Here is an 18397-nt window from a genome sequence, read left to right as displayed (position 1 = left end):
AAGAGCGAGATTGACATTGAATGAGTGGGTGTGTGGGTCTGTGAGTGACTGAACTTCCTTCACGGGTCTGGCAGGCTGTTTACCGGGGACCTCGCTGTATGAAGATACTCGCTACTCTCACTCCTTGGGGCATCTGCCACTTTCACTGAATTCACCAGAAGCCTGACGGGAGGGATAATGCACACTGGGCGAAGCGAAGCTGCCCTGACACACCATGGCTTTCTGTCCTTCACTTTGCCCGTTTCCAGGGACTCTATTACTACCTGCCTTCTCCCCACTGTCTCAGCAAGCCACACATTCCCTGAGTCTCCGGCACTGCTTCCATTCTCCATTCTCTCTCCTGTCACTATCTCTTCAACCATTTCATCGGCTTCGGTTTTCCTGTTAGCCCTTTACAGGTCATTTTATTTCTTCTCCTTTGTGTGTGTATGTGTGTGTGTCTGTATTCTGTGTGTGTGTATTCTGTGTGTGTGTGTGCGTGTGTCTGTATTCTTTGTGTGTATCTGTCTGTGTGTCTGTTTCTGTGTGTGTCTGTATTCTGTGTGTGTATGTATTCTGTGTGTGTGTGTTTGTGTGTCTGTATTCTGTGTGTGTATGCTGTGTGTGTGTGTCTGAATTCTGTGTGTATGCTGTGTGTGTGTGTGACTGTGTGTATGTATGTCTGTGTGTGTGTCTGTATTCTGCGTATGTGTGTGTGTATTCTGTGTGTATGCTGTGTGTGTGTGTGACTGTGTGTATGTGTGTCTGTGTGTGTGTCTGTATTCTGTGTATGTATGTGTCTATTCTGTGTCTGTGTGTGTGTATTCTGTGTGTGTGTGTATATTCTGTGTGTCTACCTCCCCTCCCCCTTTGTCTGTGATTTCTCCCAGTTCTGACTAGCTCTTGAACCATTAACTGTTCTCTCCACAACTTTGGGCACTGGGTAAAACGAGCGAGATTGAATTATTCGCCCAGTGTACAGCACACGCCACCCCTTTCCATCAATGTCGATGGAATGTGAATAACACGCGGTAATTGGATTTGACTCAAAAGTTAACATGACCCCGCTGAGTATTGTAGTTTCTGTGCCCGAGTCTGGAGCTTTCTTACACTGGCGGTTCAGCTGCTTCATCCTGGAAAGTTTGCTGACAGCAGCGGGAGAATCAGTGGCAGTGGGAGTGAAGGCGGCAGTAACACATGGTGGGGTGGGTGGAGGGCAGAGAGAGAGATAGAAAGGGACTGGGAGGGGGGGGGGGGAGAGATAGAAAGGGACTGGGAGGGGGGGGGAGAGAGATAGAAAGGGACTGGAGGGGGGGGGGGAGAGTTAGAAAGGGACTGGGAGGGAGAGAGAGATAGAAAGGGACTGGAGGGTGGGGGGGAGAGATAGAAAGGGACTGGGGGGGGGAGAGATAGAAAGGGACTGGGGGGGAGAGAGAGATAGAAAGGGACTGGGAGGGGGGGGGGAGAGAGATAGAAAGGGACTGGAGGGGGGGGGGGGGAGAGTTAGAAAGGGACTGGGAGGGAGAGAGAGATAGAAAGGGACTGGAGGGTGGGGGGGAGAGATAGAAAGGGACTGGGGGGGGGGGAGAGATAGAAAGGGACTGGGGGGGAGAGAGAGATAGAAAGGGACTGGAGGGGAGAGATAGAAAGGGACTGGGGGGGGGGGGAGAGAGATAGAAAGGGAGTGGAGAGGGAGAGAGTTAGAAAGGGACTGGGGGAGAGGGAGAGAGAGAGATAGAAAGGGACTGGAGGGGGGGGGGTGGGGAGAGGGAGAGAGATAGAAAGGATAGAAAGGGAGTGGAGGGGGAGAGAGATAGAAAGGGACTGGGGGCGGGGGGAGAGAGATGGAAAGGGACTGGGGGGGGAGATAGAAAGGGACTGGGGGGGGAAGAGAGATAGAAAGGGAGTGGAGGGGGAGAGAGTTAGAAAGGGACTGGGGGAGGGGGAGAGAGAGAGAGATAGAAAGGGACTGGAGGGGGGGGGAGATAGAAAGTGACTGGGGGGGTGGGGAGAGGGAGAGAGATAGAAAGGAAAGAAAGGGAGTGGAGGGGGAGAGAGATGGAAAGGGACTGGGGGGAGGGGGGCAGAGAGAGAAATGGATGGAAAGGGACTGGGGGGGCAAGGGGCGGGAGAGGTGCCCTGACCCCAGCATGTCCTGGCCCCTGGGGTAACCCAAGCTCCCAGTCCCCACCACAGACAGAGAGCTGGCGGGCACCAGCGGGGCGGAGCTGCTCTCAAACTTTGCTGAATGAATGAGCAGCTTGTGGGGACCGCTGAACCGGTCGGACGGGGGTTCCGGCAGCTGCGCCCAGCACCGCCCAGTGACGCCGGCTATAAGGAGCCCGGAGCCAGGCAGAGCCGCACTCTCCCGGGCCGGACCGGACCACACACACACCCGGAGCGGAGCCGAACCTTCAGCATGTCACCGGCACGGAGCCGGAGCTCGCCTCTCCCCCTCCTCCTCCTGCTGCTGGGGCTCGGGGGCCGCGTCCTAGCCGGCTCTGGAGGTCAGTGAGGGGGGTCTCCGGGCAGGGTGGGGGGATTGTCCCCGGGGTAGAATGGCTGGGGGTTCACTTACTCAGCTTCATGGTGGGTCATTCACTCCGATTGGGGGCTGCAGTCGCCACAGATTGGGGTGCTGGTGTTGGGGGGGGGGGGGTCAGTTTTAAGATTGGGGGGTCTCCACGCTGACAGAACAGAGCAGGTTTGTGAGACGGAGCACAGCCCCTGGGGCTCCCCATGGGGTCAGGCATTGGGCAGGAGCTGGCCGCTTTCGTCAATAATTTGAGACAAGATCCATCAGGCTCAGGTCTGAGTTAGAGAGCGGGAATCTCCGGCTCCGGGCTTATAAATACAGGGGTTTTCACCGAGCTTGTGGATTCATTATCTAAATGGGCAAAAGGGGTATGGGGCAATGGCCCTATGTGTATTACCCCGGGGTATTTGGACAATGGCTCAGTGTATTACCCCGGGGTATTGGGGAAATGTCCCTGTGTGTATTACCCCGGGGTATTGGGGCAATGGCTCAGTGTATTACCCCGGGGTATTGGGGAAATGTCCCTGTGTGTATTACCCCGGGGTATTTGGACAATGGCTCAGTGTATTACCCCGGGGTATTGGGGAAATGTCCCTGTGTGTATTACCCCGGGGTATTTGGACAATGGCTCAGTGTATTACCCCGGGGTATTGGGGAAATGTCCCTGTGTGTATTACCCCGGGGTATTGGGGCAATGGCTCAGTGTATAGGAAGAGTCCCGTTAATATTGAGGAACTGGAGGTTCTGGGGATGTGTGGCGGTACTGAAGTGGCGATGCACGGTTTGTTGTGAACGGCAGCACGGGCCTCTGATTGTGTTGAGACACTGGCAGTTGCTGTGGGAGGGTTTAAGCTTTAATGGACTCGGATTCCTCTCAGAAGAATTCTGTCCTGGGGCAGAACGATCGGGCCACATCTTGCTGCAGCGGGGAATCTCCTGGTGTGCCCCCTTAGTTAGACTTGTTCTGCACCCGTCCAAACTTGTTGCACCGTAACTTGCTGGAAGTGCGAGCTGCATACGGGCCAACTGGGACCTTCGTGAATGGCATTGTAGCTCCTTAACCAATGAGATTCAAGCATTGGGAAATACCCAGAGGAAGGACAGAGAAGGAAATAGGGTGAATTGGAGTCAAATCACAGAAAGATGCAGCATAGAAAGAGGCCATTCGGCCTATCGAGCCTGTGCTGGCTCTTTGAAAAAGAGCTCTCCAATTAGTCCCACTCCCCTGCTCTTGCCCCGTAGCTCTTTTAAGTATTAATCCAATTCTCTTTTGAAAGTTATTATTGAATCTTCTTCCTCCACCCATTCAAGCAGTGCGTTCCCCACATCCATAACTCGCTGCGTAAAGATAAATTGTTTCCTCATGTCACCTCTGGTTCTTTTGCCAATCAACTTCAATCAGTATCCCCTGGTTACCGACCCTTCTGCCACTGGGAACATGTAATCCTTGTTTATCAAAACCCTTCTTGATTTTCAACAGCTCTATCAAATCTCCTCTTAACCTTCTCTGCTCTGAGGGAACCAACACCAGTTTCTCCAGTCTCACCACATAACTGAAGCCTTTCATGCCTGGTACCATTCTGGTTAATCTCCTCTGCACCCGGTGCTGCCCACAATTGTACACAATACTCCAGATCAGGCCTAACCAGTGTTTTATAAAGGGTTAGCAGAACTTCCTTGCTTTTGAACTCTGTGCCTCTATTTATAAAGCCATGCATCCCATATGCCCTTTTAACAGCCTTTTCAACTTGTCCCGCCACTTTCAAAGACTTGAGTACGTATACCCCCAGGACTCTCTGTTCCTGCTTCAAAGGACTCAATCAAGTTAGTAAAATCTGTGCTGCATTTCATTTATTAACCCATATTTTTCCAAGTGCCAATTAATTTTCTTCCAGACTAATGTCTCTCAAAGTTTCCCCACCACCAAGGTTAAGCTGACTAGTCGGGTTTTGAACAGGAGTGTAACATTTGCAATCCTCCAGTCCTCTGGCACCAGTCCCATATCTAAGAAGGATTGGATCTGGTACAGAAAGAGAGGGAAGGCAAGATTGGATTAAGAGAGAGAGAGAGAACAAAGCAACATAAGAAATAGGAGCAGGAGTTGGCCATTTGGCCCCTTGAGCCTGCTCCGCCATTCAATAAGATCTTGGCTGATCTGATCATGGACTCAGCTCCACTTCCCTGCCCGCTCCCCATAATCCTTTACATCCTTAATGCTCAAAAATCTATCTATCTCCACTTTAAATATATTCAATGACCCAGCCGCCACAGCTCTCTGGAGCAGAGAATTCCACAGATTTACAACTCTCAGAGAAGAAATTTCTCCTCATCTCAGTTTTAAATGGGCAACCCTTATTCTGAGACTGTGTCCCCTAGTTTTTAGTTTCCCCTATGAGTGGAAATATCCTCTCTGCATCCACCTTGTCAAGCCCCCTATAAGTTTCAATAAGATCATCTCTCATTCTTCTGAACTCCAATGTGTATAGGCCCAACCTACTCAACCTATCTTCATAAGTCAACCCTCTCATCTCTGGAATCAACCTAGTATATCTTCTCTGAACAGCCTCCAATGCATGTATATCCTTCCTTAAATACGGAGACCAAAATTGTACGCAGTACTCTAGCTGTAGCCTCACCAATACCCTCTACAGTTGTAGCAGGACTTCTCTGCTTTTATATTCTATCCCCCTTGCAATAAAGGCCAATATTCCATTTGCCTTCCAGATCACTTGTTGTACTTGCATACTAACTTTTTGCTTTCAATTTTTTCTGCCAAATTGGATAACCTCACATTTTTCCACATTATACTTCATCTGTCAAATATTTTCCCACTCACTTCGCCTGTCTATATCCCTTTGTAGATTTTTTGTGTCCTCCTCACAATTTGCTTTCCCACCCATCTTTATAGCATTTGCAAACTTGGCTACATTACACTCGGTCCCTTCATCCAAGTCATTAATGTAGATTGTAAATAGTTGAGGACCCAGCACCGATCCCTGTGGCACCCCACTAGTTACTGTTTGCCAACAGGAAAATGACCCATTTTTCCCGACTCTCTGTTTTCTGTTAGTTAGCCAATCCTCTATCCATGCTAATATATTACCCCCACTCTGTGACTTTTATCTTGTGCAGTAACCTTTTATGTGGCACCTTATTGAATGCCTTCTGGAAGTTCAAATACACCACATCCACTGGTTCCCCTTTATCCACCCTGTTCGTTACATCCTCAAAGAATTCTTGCAAATTTGTCAAACATGATTTCCCTTTCATAAAACCATGCTGACTCTGCTTGATTGAATCATGCTTTTCCAAATGTCCTGCTACTGCTTCCTTAATAATGGACTCCAGCATTTTCCCAATGACAGATGTTAGGCTAACTGGTCTATGGTTTGCTGCTTTCTGTCTGCCTTTAAATGAGAGAGGGAAAAAAGGTCAGAAAGGGAAAGTAAGAAAAAACAGGTAATTTTAAATTTCCAACAATAATTTGCTACCTGCAGGAATGAGATTGACCACTTTAAATTGTTCCCCCTCTGGGCCAGAGAGGATGATTGACATTGCATTAACAATTAACAATTATCATATTGTTCAAAAGGCACTTATGCTGTTAATTACCAGACTTAACTTTTTACATCGAGTTTAATGTGCAAATCTAGCAAGTTCTTAAAAATAACGAGATGCCGTTTGTGCGAAGCAGCATCAATCGCCCATTTATGGGACATTTGTAACTCAGGCGTATCTCTCAATCCCCTGAATCCATTAGCCGATTTTCACACTAATAACGTTGTTAACACATCGGTATTTTTTGATTGTTTGCGTGTATGCGAACCTCATCCTGAATGTGAATATTCAACGTTTCACGATTTGATTTCATTCATGTTTTCATTTTTTTTTACAGCATCCGATTGGAGTTACACTGGTGAGTGCTGCTTGTTTTCTCCAATTAAAGACTGTGTTTCACATCACATTGTCCAGTGGCGCACACGCACCGAACATGGGCTGCTGCTGTACCATACAGTAACAGGCAGGCTGCAGTTAAATGCGAGTGTTGCTTGTATCAAGTGTCTAGCCATCACTTTCACACTCTAATGGTCAAGGGATCAAATAGTCTCGGGTTTGCATTGACACTAATTCTGTGCAGTGTGTATCAGCCAGACTGTGGGGTGAGTTGGAGTAAAACTACCCCACCCTCCACCTCACTTCGGATCTAATCCAGATTGCATTTATATGGCAAAAGCTGAACATTTTCAAAACCAATAAAGTGAACTTGGAGGGCCTTTAAAGAAAGAAAAAGAAAGACATGGATTTATATAGCGTCTTTCACGACCACCAGACGTCTCAAAGTGCTTTACAGTCAATGGAGTACGTTTGGCGTATAGTCACTGTTGTAATGTGGGAAAAGCAGCAGCCAACTTGCGCACAGCAAGCTCCCATAAACAACAATGTAATAATGGCCAGATAATCTGTTTTGGTGATGTTGGTTGAGGGATAAATATTGGCCAAGACAACGGGGATAACTCCACTGCTCTTTGAAATAGTGCCATGGGATCTTTTACGTACGTCCACATGAGAGGGCAGTCGGGGCCTCGGTTTAACGTCTCATCCGAAAGACGGTAGCAACAAAGCCGCAGATTTAACAAATAGAATAAAATCACCAAGTATGCAATTGGCCTGTGGCTGTGTTGATTTCAGAACTGTGCTGCCATGGGATCAAAGTTCAGAAGTCAAATTGCTGGCATTTTATTGCATCCAAAATAAAGATCAGCAACTTTGCCTCATTATTCGTATAAATGCTAGATTTGCATATGATTCATGGTTCAGTTTTAGTCATATTTATTTTACCAGCAGATCTCCTATGGCGTTTCTCGGGGTAGTCAGAAATGCTCTGTTTTATAAGAACCATGTAAGGCACAATGTGCTATGTACTCATGTCTTGATAGGGTAGATCGAAATAAACTATTTCCTCTGGTGGGGGGAGCCCAGAATAAGGGGGGCACAATCTTAAAATGAGAGCCAGGCCGTTCAGAGGTGATGTCAGGAAGCACTTCTTCACACAAAGGATAGTAGGAATCTGGAACTCTCTCCCCCAAAAAGATATTGAGGCTGGGGGTCAATTGAAAATTTAAAAACCGAGATTGAGAGATTTTTTTATTAGGAAAGGGTATTAAAGGTTGCGGAACCAAGGCGAGTCGATGGAGGTAAAATACAGATCAGTCACGATCTCATTGAATGAAGTACTTTTGGAGTGGGAAACGTGGCAGGCAATTTGTGCACAGCAAACTCCCACACACAGCACTGTGATAATGACCAGATAATCTGTTTTAGTGATGATGATTGAGAGATAAATAATTGGCCCCAGGATACCGGGGATAACTCCCCTGCTCCTCTTCAAAATAATGCCATGAGTTATTTTACGTCTACTTAAGAGAGCAGACGTCAGTTTAAGTCTCATCCAAAAGACGGCACTTCTGACAGTGCAGCACTCCCGTCTGCCGTCTCCCATGGCACTATTTTGTAGTGTCAGTCCCTGGAGTGGGACTTTACATGGCGTCAGTGTGCGGTGGAACTGGCTCGTGGCTACGTTACAATATGGGATGTCCATCCTCATTCTCTATTAAAGAGGCCTTCATTAGTTTTTCAAATGGAATCACATTATAAAACCATATTTGCCTTTAACACAGATAATTATCTGTTGCTTTCAAAACTCTCAGTGAGCAGGTTAGTGTGTTTTCAGTGTGGATGATATTTAAAGGTTTATTTCCATTTTCTGGTTGGCATTTGCCCAAAAGTAATGCTTCAGTTGGCCCGATGGGGTATAATGTGCGGGAAACATGGGGCTGGACTCGGGCCATGCAACCATAGCAACACTGGGCACATGGCGATGCAGTCAGTGTTAACATAGAAACATAGAAAATAAGTGCAGGAGTAGGCCATTCGGCCCTTCGAGCCTGCACCACCATTCAATAAGATCATGGCTGATCATTCCCTCAGTACCTCTTTCCTGCTTTCTCTCCATACCCCTTGATCCCTTTAGCCATATGTAACTCGCTCTTGAATATATCCAATGAACTGGCATCAACAACTCTCTGTGGTAGGGAATTCCACAGGTTAACAATGCTCTGAGTGAAGCAGTTTCTCCTCATCTCAGTGCTAAATGGCCCACCCGTTATCCTAAGACTGTGTCTCCTGGTTCTGGACTTCCCCATCATCGGGAACATTCTTCCCGCATCTAACCTGTCCAGTCCCGTTAGAATCTTGTAAGTTTCTATGAGATCCCCTCTCATCCTTCTAAACTCCAGTGTATAAAGGCCCAATTGATCCAGTCTCTCCTCATATGTCAGTCCCGCTATTCTGGGAATCAGTCTGGTGAAACTTCGCTGCACTCCCTCAATAGCAAGAACGTCCTTCCTCAGATTAAGAGACCAAAACGGAACACAATATTCCAGGTGAGGCCTCACCAAGGCCCTGTACAACTGCAGTAAAACCTCCCTGCTCCTATACTCACATCCCCTAGCTATGAAGGCCCACATACCATTTGCCTTCTTCACCGCCTGCTGTACCTGTATGCCAACTTTCAATGACTGATGAACCATGACACCCAGGTCTCGTTGCACCTCCCCCTTTCCTAATCGGCCTCCATTGAGATAATAATCTGCCTTCGTGTTTTTGCCCCCAAAGTGGATAAGCTCACATTTATCCACATTATACTGCATCTGCCATGCATTTGCCCACTCACCTAACCTGTCCAAGTCACCCTGCAGCCTCTTAGCATCCTCCTCACAGCTCACACAGCCACCCAGCTTAGTGTCATCTGCAAACTTGGAGATATTACACCCAATTCCTTCATCTAAATCATTGATGTATATTGTAAAGAGCTGGGGTCCCAGCACTGAGCCCTGCGGCACTCCACTAGTCACTGCCTGCCATTCTGAAAAGGACCCGTTTATCCCAACTCTCTGCTTCCTGCCTGCCAACCAGTTCTCGATCCACGTCAATACATTACCCCCAATACCATGTGCTTTGATTTTGCACACCAATCTCTTGTGTGGGACCTTGTCAAAAGCCTTTTGAAAGTCCAAATACACCACATCCACTGGTTCACCCTTGTCTCCCTTAATCATCAACAACAGCCCAATTCCCCAGGCAGCCTGCAAACAACTCCGTGCAGGGTCCCGCTCGCTGCCTGTGATCCTGTCGCCCATCCCCCTCACCCTCCAGCTCCCACCCCTGAGGTCCCATCGTCCCCACCCTCCAGCTCCCACCCCCGGGGTCCCACTCGCTCCCTGTGGTCCCGTTGCCTTCCCCCACCTCGCCCTCCAGCTCCCACCCCCGGGGTTCCACGGTGGTCCCATCGCCCCCCCCCACCCTCCAGCTCCCACCCCCAGGGTCCCACTGTGGTCCTGTCACCACCCCCTCCTCCTCCCCCTGCCTCCAGTTCCCACCCCCGGGGTCCCACTGTGGTCCCATCACTCCGCCCCCCCTCGCCCTCCAGCTCCCACCCCCGGGGTCCCACTGTGATCCTGTCGCCCCCCCCGCCCTCCAGCTCCCACCCCCGCCCTCCAGCTCCCACCCCCGGGATCCTACTCCCCCTGCGCTCCCCGCTCTCCCCCTGTCCTCCCCGCTCTCCCGTTGCCCTCCAGCTCCCACCCCCGGGATCCTACTCCCCCTGTCCTCCCCACTCCTCCCGCTCTCCCCCTGCCCACCCCTCCCCCGGGATCCTACTCCCCTTGCCCTCCCCCTGCCCTCCACGCCCTCCCCCTGCCCTCCCCGCTCTCCCCCTGCCCTCCCCACTCTCCCTCCGGCCAGTGCCTTCACATGGAAGGCAATTCCCAATGGCACAGTCGGCTTAACACGAGAGGCATAATTCCAGCAATTTACTTGGCGTTTCTGCCTTCAGATAATTACAGACATGTTCTGCTTCTCTCACTTCCCGGACAACTTGCTTTTGTTCTTTCCTCCTGGGAAATGAAGATAATTAGTAGCATCTGAAACTCCGTGAGGAGAAGATGGGTTTTGACATCTACAAATCTCTGTCGTGGTTCAAGTGATTTAAATCTTACTCGTGTGTGATAATGAATACAGGTGGCTGAGAAGGTCGGTTTGCACTTGTGCCAAACAGGAACAACAGAACGTTCTATTCAGGAGCTGACTATAAACTGGCCCCGCCCACGAACTTTGCATACTTTGTTACTTTGCATAAATTATTGGGCCAAAAACTGCCGTCAAAGTAACGGTGAGGCTAACGGCGCTGCCGTTATTTGTGGGTAAATGCCACAGCAACGTCCGGTGAGGGTCAGATCCTCTGGTTAAACGCGGATATCCAAAAGTTGCTGTCCGAGTTGCTCCGCTCGCGGAAACGGCATCTCGCTGCCTGGCTCCGCATTGGCCATCGTTGAATGGTGGGTTGTTGCTGTATTTGCACGGTAGATATGAACTAAACTCACCACAGGAAGTTAAGTCAAGTCTAAATGCCCTTTTAATGACTTGATGATAAGTGTTAATTACTGCATAACCTCTCCGATGCTGAGAATGAACTATTACACGTGTGGAGTCTCATTCCTTCAGGTTTTAATTCTTGGGAGTTTTTATAGAAAGAAAGACTTAGGCCTTTCACGACTGCATTTTACAACTACAAGTACTTTTTGAATCGTAGTCACTGTTGTAATGTGGGAAATGCGGCAGCCAGTTTGCGCACAGCAAGCTCCCACAAACAGCAATGTGATAATGACGAGATAATCTGTTTTAGTGATGTTGATTGAGGGATAAATATTGGCCAGGACACCGGGGATAACTCCCCTGCTCTTCTTCGAAATAGTGCCATGGGATCGTTTACATCCACCTGAGAGAGAGCAGACGGAATCTCGGTTTAACGTCTAAATGTTAAAAGGATTCATTGGTTAATTGCAGAAAAACTATTTCCTCTGGAGAGGGAATTAACAATAAGGGGGCATCATCTCAACATTTGAGCTGGGCTGTTCAGGAAGCATTTTTCACATACAGGGTAGCAGACATCTGGAACTCTCTGTCCCAAAAGGCTGTGGAAGCTGGGGGTCGATTGGAGCTTTGAAGACTGAGATCGATAGATTTGTGTTGGATAAGGGGATCGAGGGACATGGAGCAAATGGAAATGGAGTTCAGGTGCAAATTAGCCCTGGTCTAAGTGAATGGTGGAGCGAGCTTGAAGGGCCCCCTTTTGTGTTTGTATTGTATCAATTACTTTTCTTTTAATTGTGAAATGTTGCTGTGAACTCACTTCTGTCCTATATATGTTTATTAAAGAGAGGCTCCATTTCCTCCATTCCATACAACGCTGTGCTCTGCATACCCCTATGTGGATTGTTAGCAGATGTGCGGACTCCAGAAACAATTCACTATGTCACAGTTAAGATAACTGACTGTCTGAGAGGCTTGTGCGGAGCCCTGACCAACATTCAGGTCAAACTATCTCTCATTGGCAGCAAGGTCAGTTCCAAAACGCTGAGGAGGTTAAATAATGCTCATGATGCTCACAACAATACTTGATCAAAACACATTGAAGGCTTTGTGTAAAACGCTGGTGCTATAAACACTGGTTCCTGCAGGGATTGGCAAGGAGCGAGTCATGCTCCACCCATCGCAAGAATTTGTCGTGAGTTGGCACAACTGTATAAGGCAATATAATTTCCGTATCTCTGTGAAATCCAATTTAGAATTAGCATAATGGTAATGCAATCCAGCCCAACTCTTGGCTTCTTTTGTAGAGGATGTAATGCAAATAAATATTGCCTAATGTTGCAGATGAAATACTCTAGTAAATCGAAACAGATACGAGCAATGGCGGACAGGAACTAACCCACTGCTCCATCCCGCCTGTCCCACACAATGGTGATGCTTTGTGTTTAAAATGATCAACGGACCAACGCACTCCTGGCTGACCTCCCATCTTCCACCCTCCATAAACCTGAGCTCCTCCAAAACTCTGCTGCCCATCTCCTAACTCGCACCATGTACCATTCACCCATTACAAACTGGCTCCCAGTTAGTCAACGCCTCAATTGTAAAATTCTCACCCTTGTTTACACATCCCTCCATGGCCTCGCCCCTTCCTATCATTGTAACTTCCTCCAGCCCTACAACCCACCCAAGATCTCTGTGCTCCCCCAATTCTGCTCTCTTGAGCATCCCTGATATTAATCGCTCCACCATTGGTGGCTGTGCCTTCAGCGACCTGGGTCCCAAGCTCTGGAATTCCCTCCATAAACCTCTCTGCCTCTCTATCTCACTCTCCTAGCTCCTTTAAACCTACTACCTTGTTCAATCTATCCTAATATCTCATGTGGCTCGGTTTCAAGTTTTTGTCTGATCGCTTCTGTGAAGCACTTGGGGACATTTTAGTACATTAAAGGTGCTGTATAAATGAAAGTTGACAGGGTGGCTACAGAGCAACAAATTCATCTTCTGGGGAATCAAGAACGAGGACATAGTCTTAAAATCAGAGCCAGGCCATTTAGGAGTGAAATGAAGAAACACTTTTTCTCACCGAAATCAGGAATTTTCTCCTCAGAAACGGCTGTGGTTGCAGGGGGTGAATCGGAGCTGAGATTGATTGATATATGTTGGGTACGGGTATCAAGGGATACGGAGTTAAATGGAGGTGTGGTACAGATCAGACATGATCTAATTGAATGGTGGAGCAGGCTCGAGGGTCTGAAAGGCCGACTCCTGTTCCTAACGCAGTGTGTACTCACTCCACCTCACCTGGAGCCATGTGATCCGCTGGGAAAAGTAAAAGATCAAGTTTAAAAACCCGGGCCAATTAGGGGGGGAAATCTGGAGAACTCCCCTGCTCTTCTTTGAAAAAAGTGCCATGGGATCTCTTGTGTCCAGCTGAAATGGTAGACGGGGCCTCGGTTTAATGTCTCATCCGAAAGACGGCCCCTCCGATAGTCAGCGCTCCCTCAGCCAATATTTATCCCTCAACTAACACCACCAAAGACAGATTATCTGGTCATTATCCCGTTGCTGTTGGTAGGAGCTTGCTGTGCCTAAATTGGCTCCTGCGTTTGCTACATTAGAACAGTGATGATACTTCAAAAGTGCACCGTTAGCTGTGAAGCGCTTCAGAATGTCCTAAGGCCGTGAAAGGCGCTATAGAAATGCAAGTTCTTCCACTGAGTTTATGGAGCCTCTCATCCTTGGTCCACTGAATGACGAACATCTCCACATGCGCCATTATCCATCTAGAACTCACAGAAACATAGAAACATAGAAAATAGGTGCAGGAGTAGGCCATTCGGCCCTTCGAGCCTGCACCACCATTCAATAAGATCATGGCTGATCATTCACCTCAGTACCCCTTTCCTGCTTTCTCTCCATACCCCTTGATCCCTTTAGCTGTAAGGGCCATATCTAACTCCCTCTTGAATATATCCAATGAACTGGCCTCAACAACTCTCTGCGGTAGGGAATTCCACAGGTTCACAATTCTCTGGGTGAAGAAGTTTCTCCTCATCTCGGTCCTAAATGGCTTACCCCTTATCCCTAGACTGTGTCCCCTGGTTCTGGACTTCCCCAACATCGGGAACATTCTTCCTGCATCTAACCTATCCAGTCCCATCAAAATCTTATACGTTTCTATGAGATCCCCTCTCATCCTTCTAAACTCCAGTGAATACAGGCCCAGTCGATCCAGTCTCTCCTCATATGTCAGTCCTGCCATCCCGGGAATCAGTCTGGTAAGCCTTCGCTGCACTCGCTCAATAGCAAGAACATCCTTCCTCAGATTAGGAGGAGCTGAACACAATATTCCAGAGGCAAATAATCAGAATATAGTCACAAATCATTGCTAGGAAAGGTGACAGTGAGCAGCATTGGCCCGGAACTGGCCCGGTAGGATTTACAAGACGGAGAGGTTTCCAAAAAGGATCCATCAATCCATTATTCTTTCACGCCAATATTAATTTATCGACATGTGACAAATCTATTGAGGGATCAGTCAGGCCAAACAATGGCTCCCCATAATGGAGCCTGTGCTCACTGTGCAATGCTGACCTCCCACTGCTGACAAATTTACAGCGCTTAATCATAACGTTACAACAAGGAAAGAAAGTTTTGACTTGATGTGACTTTCGATTAGCAAAGCTGCTGATGTGATTTTTTTTCGTCCGTCGACATTTTAAAGTCGGAATATTGTCAGATTGCCCACAGCTCAGCTTCCAAGTCTCGCCCGGTGAAAACTCGTACAGCGGGGGAGGGGGCAACTCATGGGGTGGGGGTGGGGGAGACTCGTACAGTGGGGGTGGGGGAGACTCGTACAGCGGGGGGGTGGGGGAGACTCGTACAGCGGGGGGGTGGGGGAGACTCGTACAGCGGGGGGGTGGGGGAGACTCGTACAGCGGGGGGGTGGGGGAGACCATACAGTGGGGGTGGGGGAGACCGTACAGTGGGGGTGGGGGAGACTCGTACAGTGGGGGTGGGAGAGACTCGTGCAGCGGGGGGGTGGGGGAGACCATACAGTGGGGGTGGGGGAGACCGTACAGTGGGGGTGGGAGAGACTCGTGCAGCGGGGGGGTGGGGGAGACCATACAGCGGGGGTGGGGGAGACCGTACAGCGGGGGGGTGGGGGAGACTCGTACAGTGGGGGTGGGGGAGACCGTACAGTGGGGGTGGGGGAGACTCGTACAGCGGGGGTGGGGGAGACTCGTACAGCGGGGGGGGTGGGGGGAGACCGTACAGCGGGGGGGGGGTGGGGGGAGACCGTACAGTGGGGGTGGGGGAGACCGTACAGTGGGGGTGGGGGAGACCATACAGTGGGGGTGGGGGAGACTCGTACAGCGGGGGGGGTGGGGGGAGACCATACAGCGGGGGGGGTGGGGGGAGACCGTACAGTGGGGGTGGGGGTGGGGGAGACCGTACAGTGGGGGTGGGGGAGACCATACAGTGGGGGTGGGGGAGACTCGTACAGCGGGAGTCTCGTACAGCGGGGGAGGGGGAGACCACACACGGTGGGGAGGGGGAGACTGCATACGGTGGGAGCGTGCAGTTGGGGAATTGATCCTTCTCGCCTTCCTCTGCAGTAACTCTGATCAGGAAGACTGACAATGAAGTTCTGGTGAAGGCATCTTGGACAAGAAATAACTTGCATTTCTATAGCGCCTTTGGATGTCCCGAAGCGCTGTCCAGCCAATGATGTACTTTTGTCGCAGGAAATTTGTGCACAGCAAGCTCCCACAGCAGCAATGTGATAATGACCAGATAATTGTATTCTACTGCTGTTGGTTTGGATATAAATATTGTCCAGGACACTGGGGAGAACTCCCCTGCCCTTCTTCAAAATAGTGTCATGGGATCTTTTACGTCCACCTGAGAGAGCAGGCAGGGCCTCGGTTTAAGGTCACATCTGAAAGACGGCCCCTCTGACAGTGCAGCACTCCCTCAGCATTGCCCTGGGAGTGTCAGCCTAGATTTATGAGATAAAGTTCCTGGAATGGGACTTGAACCCACAACCTCCTGACTCAGAGGTGAGAGTGCTACCCACTAAGCCATGACTGCCAAACGGGAAGGAATCAACATTCCAGTGTTAATCTGACTGGATAAGGCCTCGAGGATGAAACCATTTCCCGAGGAGGTGGTTTCCGTGGCAACAGCCACAGGCCTGGGAGCAATCTTGGGTCCTTTCTGATGAGTACTTGTGGTTGCTTTGCCGTAGTTCACTGACAAGTTTTTACATGTAACCCCCACCATTCAATAATTGTTCGAGCATGTTGCAGTTCACTGGAACCAATGCCATGTGTGGAAAACGAAAGGCTTATTGTGTGGTTTTTTAAAACTTCATTCCCGGGATGTGGGTGTCGCTGGCAAGGCCGGCATTTATTGCCCATCCCTAGTTGCCCCTTGAGAAGGTGGTGGTGAGCCGCCTTCTTGAACCGCTGCAGTCCGTGTGGTGAAGGTGCTCCCACAGTGCTGTTAGGGAGGGAGTTCCAGGATTTTGACCCAGCGACGATGAAGGAATGGCGATATATTTCCAAGTCAGGATGGTGTGTAACTTGGAGGGGAACGTGGAGGTGGTGGTGTTCCCATGTGCCTGCTGCCCTTGTCCTTCTAGATGGTAGAGGTCGCGGGTTTGGGAGGTGCTGCCGAAGAAGCCTTGGCGAGTTGCTGCAGTGCATCTTTTGATGGTACACACTGCAGCCACGGTGTGCCGGTGGTGGAGGGAGTGAATGTTGAAGGTGGTGGATGGGGTGTCAATCAAGCAGGCTGCTTTGTCCTGGATGGTGTCGAGCTTCTTGAATGTTGTTGGAGCTGCACTCATCCAGGCAAGTGGAGCGTATTCCATCACACTCCTGACTTGTGCCTTGTAGATGGTGGAAAGGCTTTGGGGAGTCAGGAGGTGAGACACTCGCCGAGAATACCCAGCCTCTGACCTGCTCTTCTTGCCACAGTATTTATGTGGCTGGTCCAGTTAAGTTCCTGGCCAATGGTGACCCTCAGGATGTTGATGGTGGGGGATTTGGCGATGGTAATGCCATTGAATATCAAGGGTCGGTGGTTAGTCTCTCGCTTGTTGGAGATGGTCAGTGCCTGGCACTTAAGTGGCGCGAATGTAACTTGCCACTTATCAGCCCAAGCCTGAATGTTGTTCAGGTCTTGTTGCATCCGGGCACGGACTGCTTCATTTTCTGAGGAGTTGTGAATGTATAGTGCTCAGTTCCAATCATCAGCAAACATCCCCACTTCTGACCTTATGATGGAGGGAAGGTCATTGATGAAGCAGCTGAAGATGGTTGGGCCGAGGACACTGCCCTGAGGAACTCCTGCAGTGATGACCTGGGGCTGATATGATTGACTTCCAACAACCAAAACCATCTTCCTTTGTGCTAGGTATGACTCCAGCCAGTGGAGAGTTTTCCCCCTGATTCTCATTGTCTTCAGTTTTACTAGGGCTGCTTGATACCACACTTGGTCAAATGCAGCCTTGATGTGAAAGGCAGTCACTCTCACCTCACCTGGAATTCAGCTCTTTTGTCCATGTTTGGACCAAGGCTGTAATGAGGTCTGGAGCTGAGTGGTCCTGGCAGAACCCAAACTGAGCATCGGTGAGCAGGTTATTGGTGAGTAAGTGCTGCTTGATAGCACTGTCGACAACACCTTCCATCACTTTGCTGATGATTGAGAGTAGACTGATGGGGTGGTAATTGGCCGGATTGGATTTGTCCTGCTTTTTGTGGACAGGACATACCTGGGCAGTTTTCCACATTGTCAGGTAGATGCCAGTGTTGTAGCTGTACTGGAACAGCTTGGCTAGAGGCACAGCTAGTTCTGGAGCACTAGTCTTCAACATGACAGCTGGGATGTTGTTGGGGCCCTTGGCCTTTGCTATATCTAGTGCATATCACATGGAGTGAATCGAATTGGCTTCTGTGATGATGGGGACCTCGAGGGGGGGCTGATATGGATCATCCACTGGCTGAAGATAGTTGCAAACGCTACAGCCTTGTCTTTTGCACTCACGTGCTGGGCTCCACCATCATTGAGGATGGGGATATTCATGGAGCCCATTAGCTGTTTAATTATCCATCACCATTCCCGACTGGATGTGGCAGGACTGCAGAGCTTTTATCTGATCCATTGATTGTGGGATCGCTTAGCCCTGTCTATAGCATGCTGCTTCTACTGTTTAGCATGCTCCCACTGGCCCCGCTCAGCCCCTGCATGCTCCCCACCCCCTCCCCGTGTCCTGCTCCTCCCTCTCCTGCTCTCCCCGCCCTGCTCCGCTCTATACCATCTCTCCCCTCCCGCTCCGCTCTCCCTCTCCCCCCCCACCCGTGCACTGTTTCACATCCCGCTCCGCTCCTTACCATGGCCCCCTGCACCGCTTCACCCCATTCCCTGCCAGCCTGCACCACT

At 49.7% G+C, this 18397-nt stretch overlaps 1 protein-coding gene across 2 annotated transcripts in view; it reads left to right on the top strand.

Moving 5' to 3' along the window:
* The first annotated feature begins 2239 nt into the window (after positions 1–2239).
* ca12 (carbonic anhydrase XII) overlaps positions 2240–18397 on the top strand; it is a 74798-nt gene continuing 58640 nt past the window's right edge. For both annotated transcript variants that reach the window (XM_070865220.1, XM_070865218.1), the window contains exons 1-2: positions 2240–2486; positions 6411–6431. In XM_070865220.1, coding sequence (XP_070721321.1) covers positions 2399–2486; positions 6411–6431 — 109 coding nt within the window. In that variant the 5' untranslated portion in view covers positions 2240–2398. The remainder of the gene's footprint in view (positions 2487–6410; positions 6432–18397) is intronic.

Source organism: Pristiophorus japonicus, chromosome 21 (genome assembly GCF_044704955.1).
Source record: "Pristiophorus japonicus isolate sPriJap1 chromosome 21, sPriJap1.hap1, whole genome shotgun sequence".
NCBI classification, from domain to species: Eukaryota; Metazoa; Chordata; class Chondrichthyes; family Pristiophoridae; genus Pristiophorus; species Pristiophorus japonicus.
Note: the sequence above shows the minus strand (reverse complement) of the source record. Positions and strands in the feature narration are given on the sequence as shown.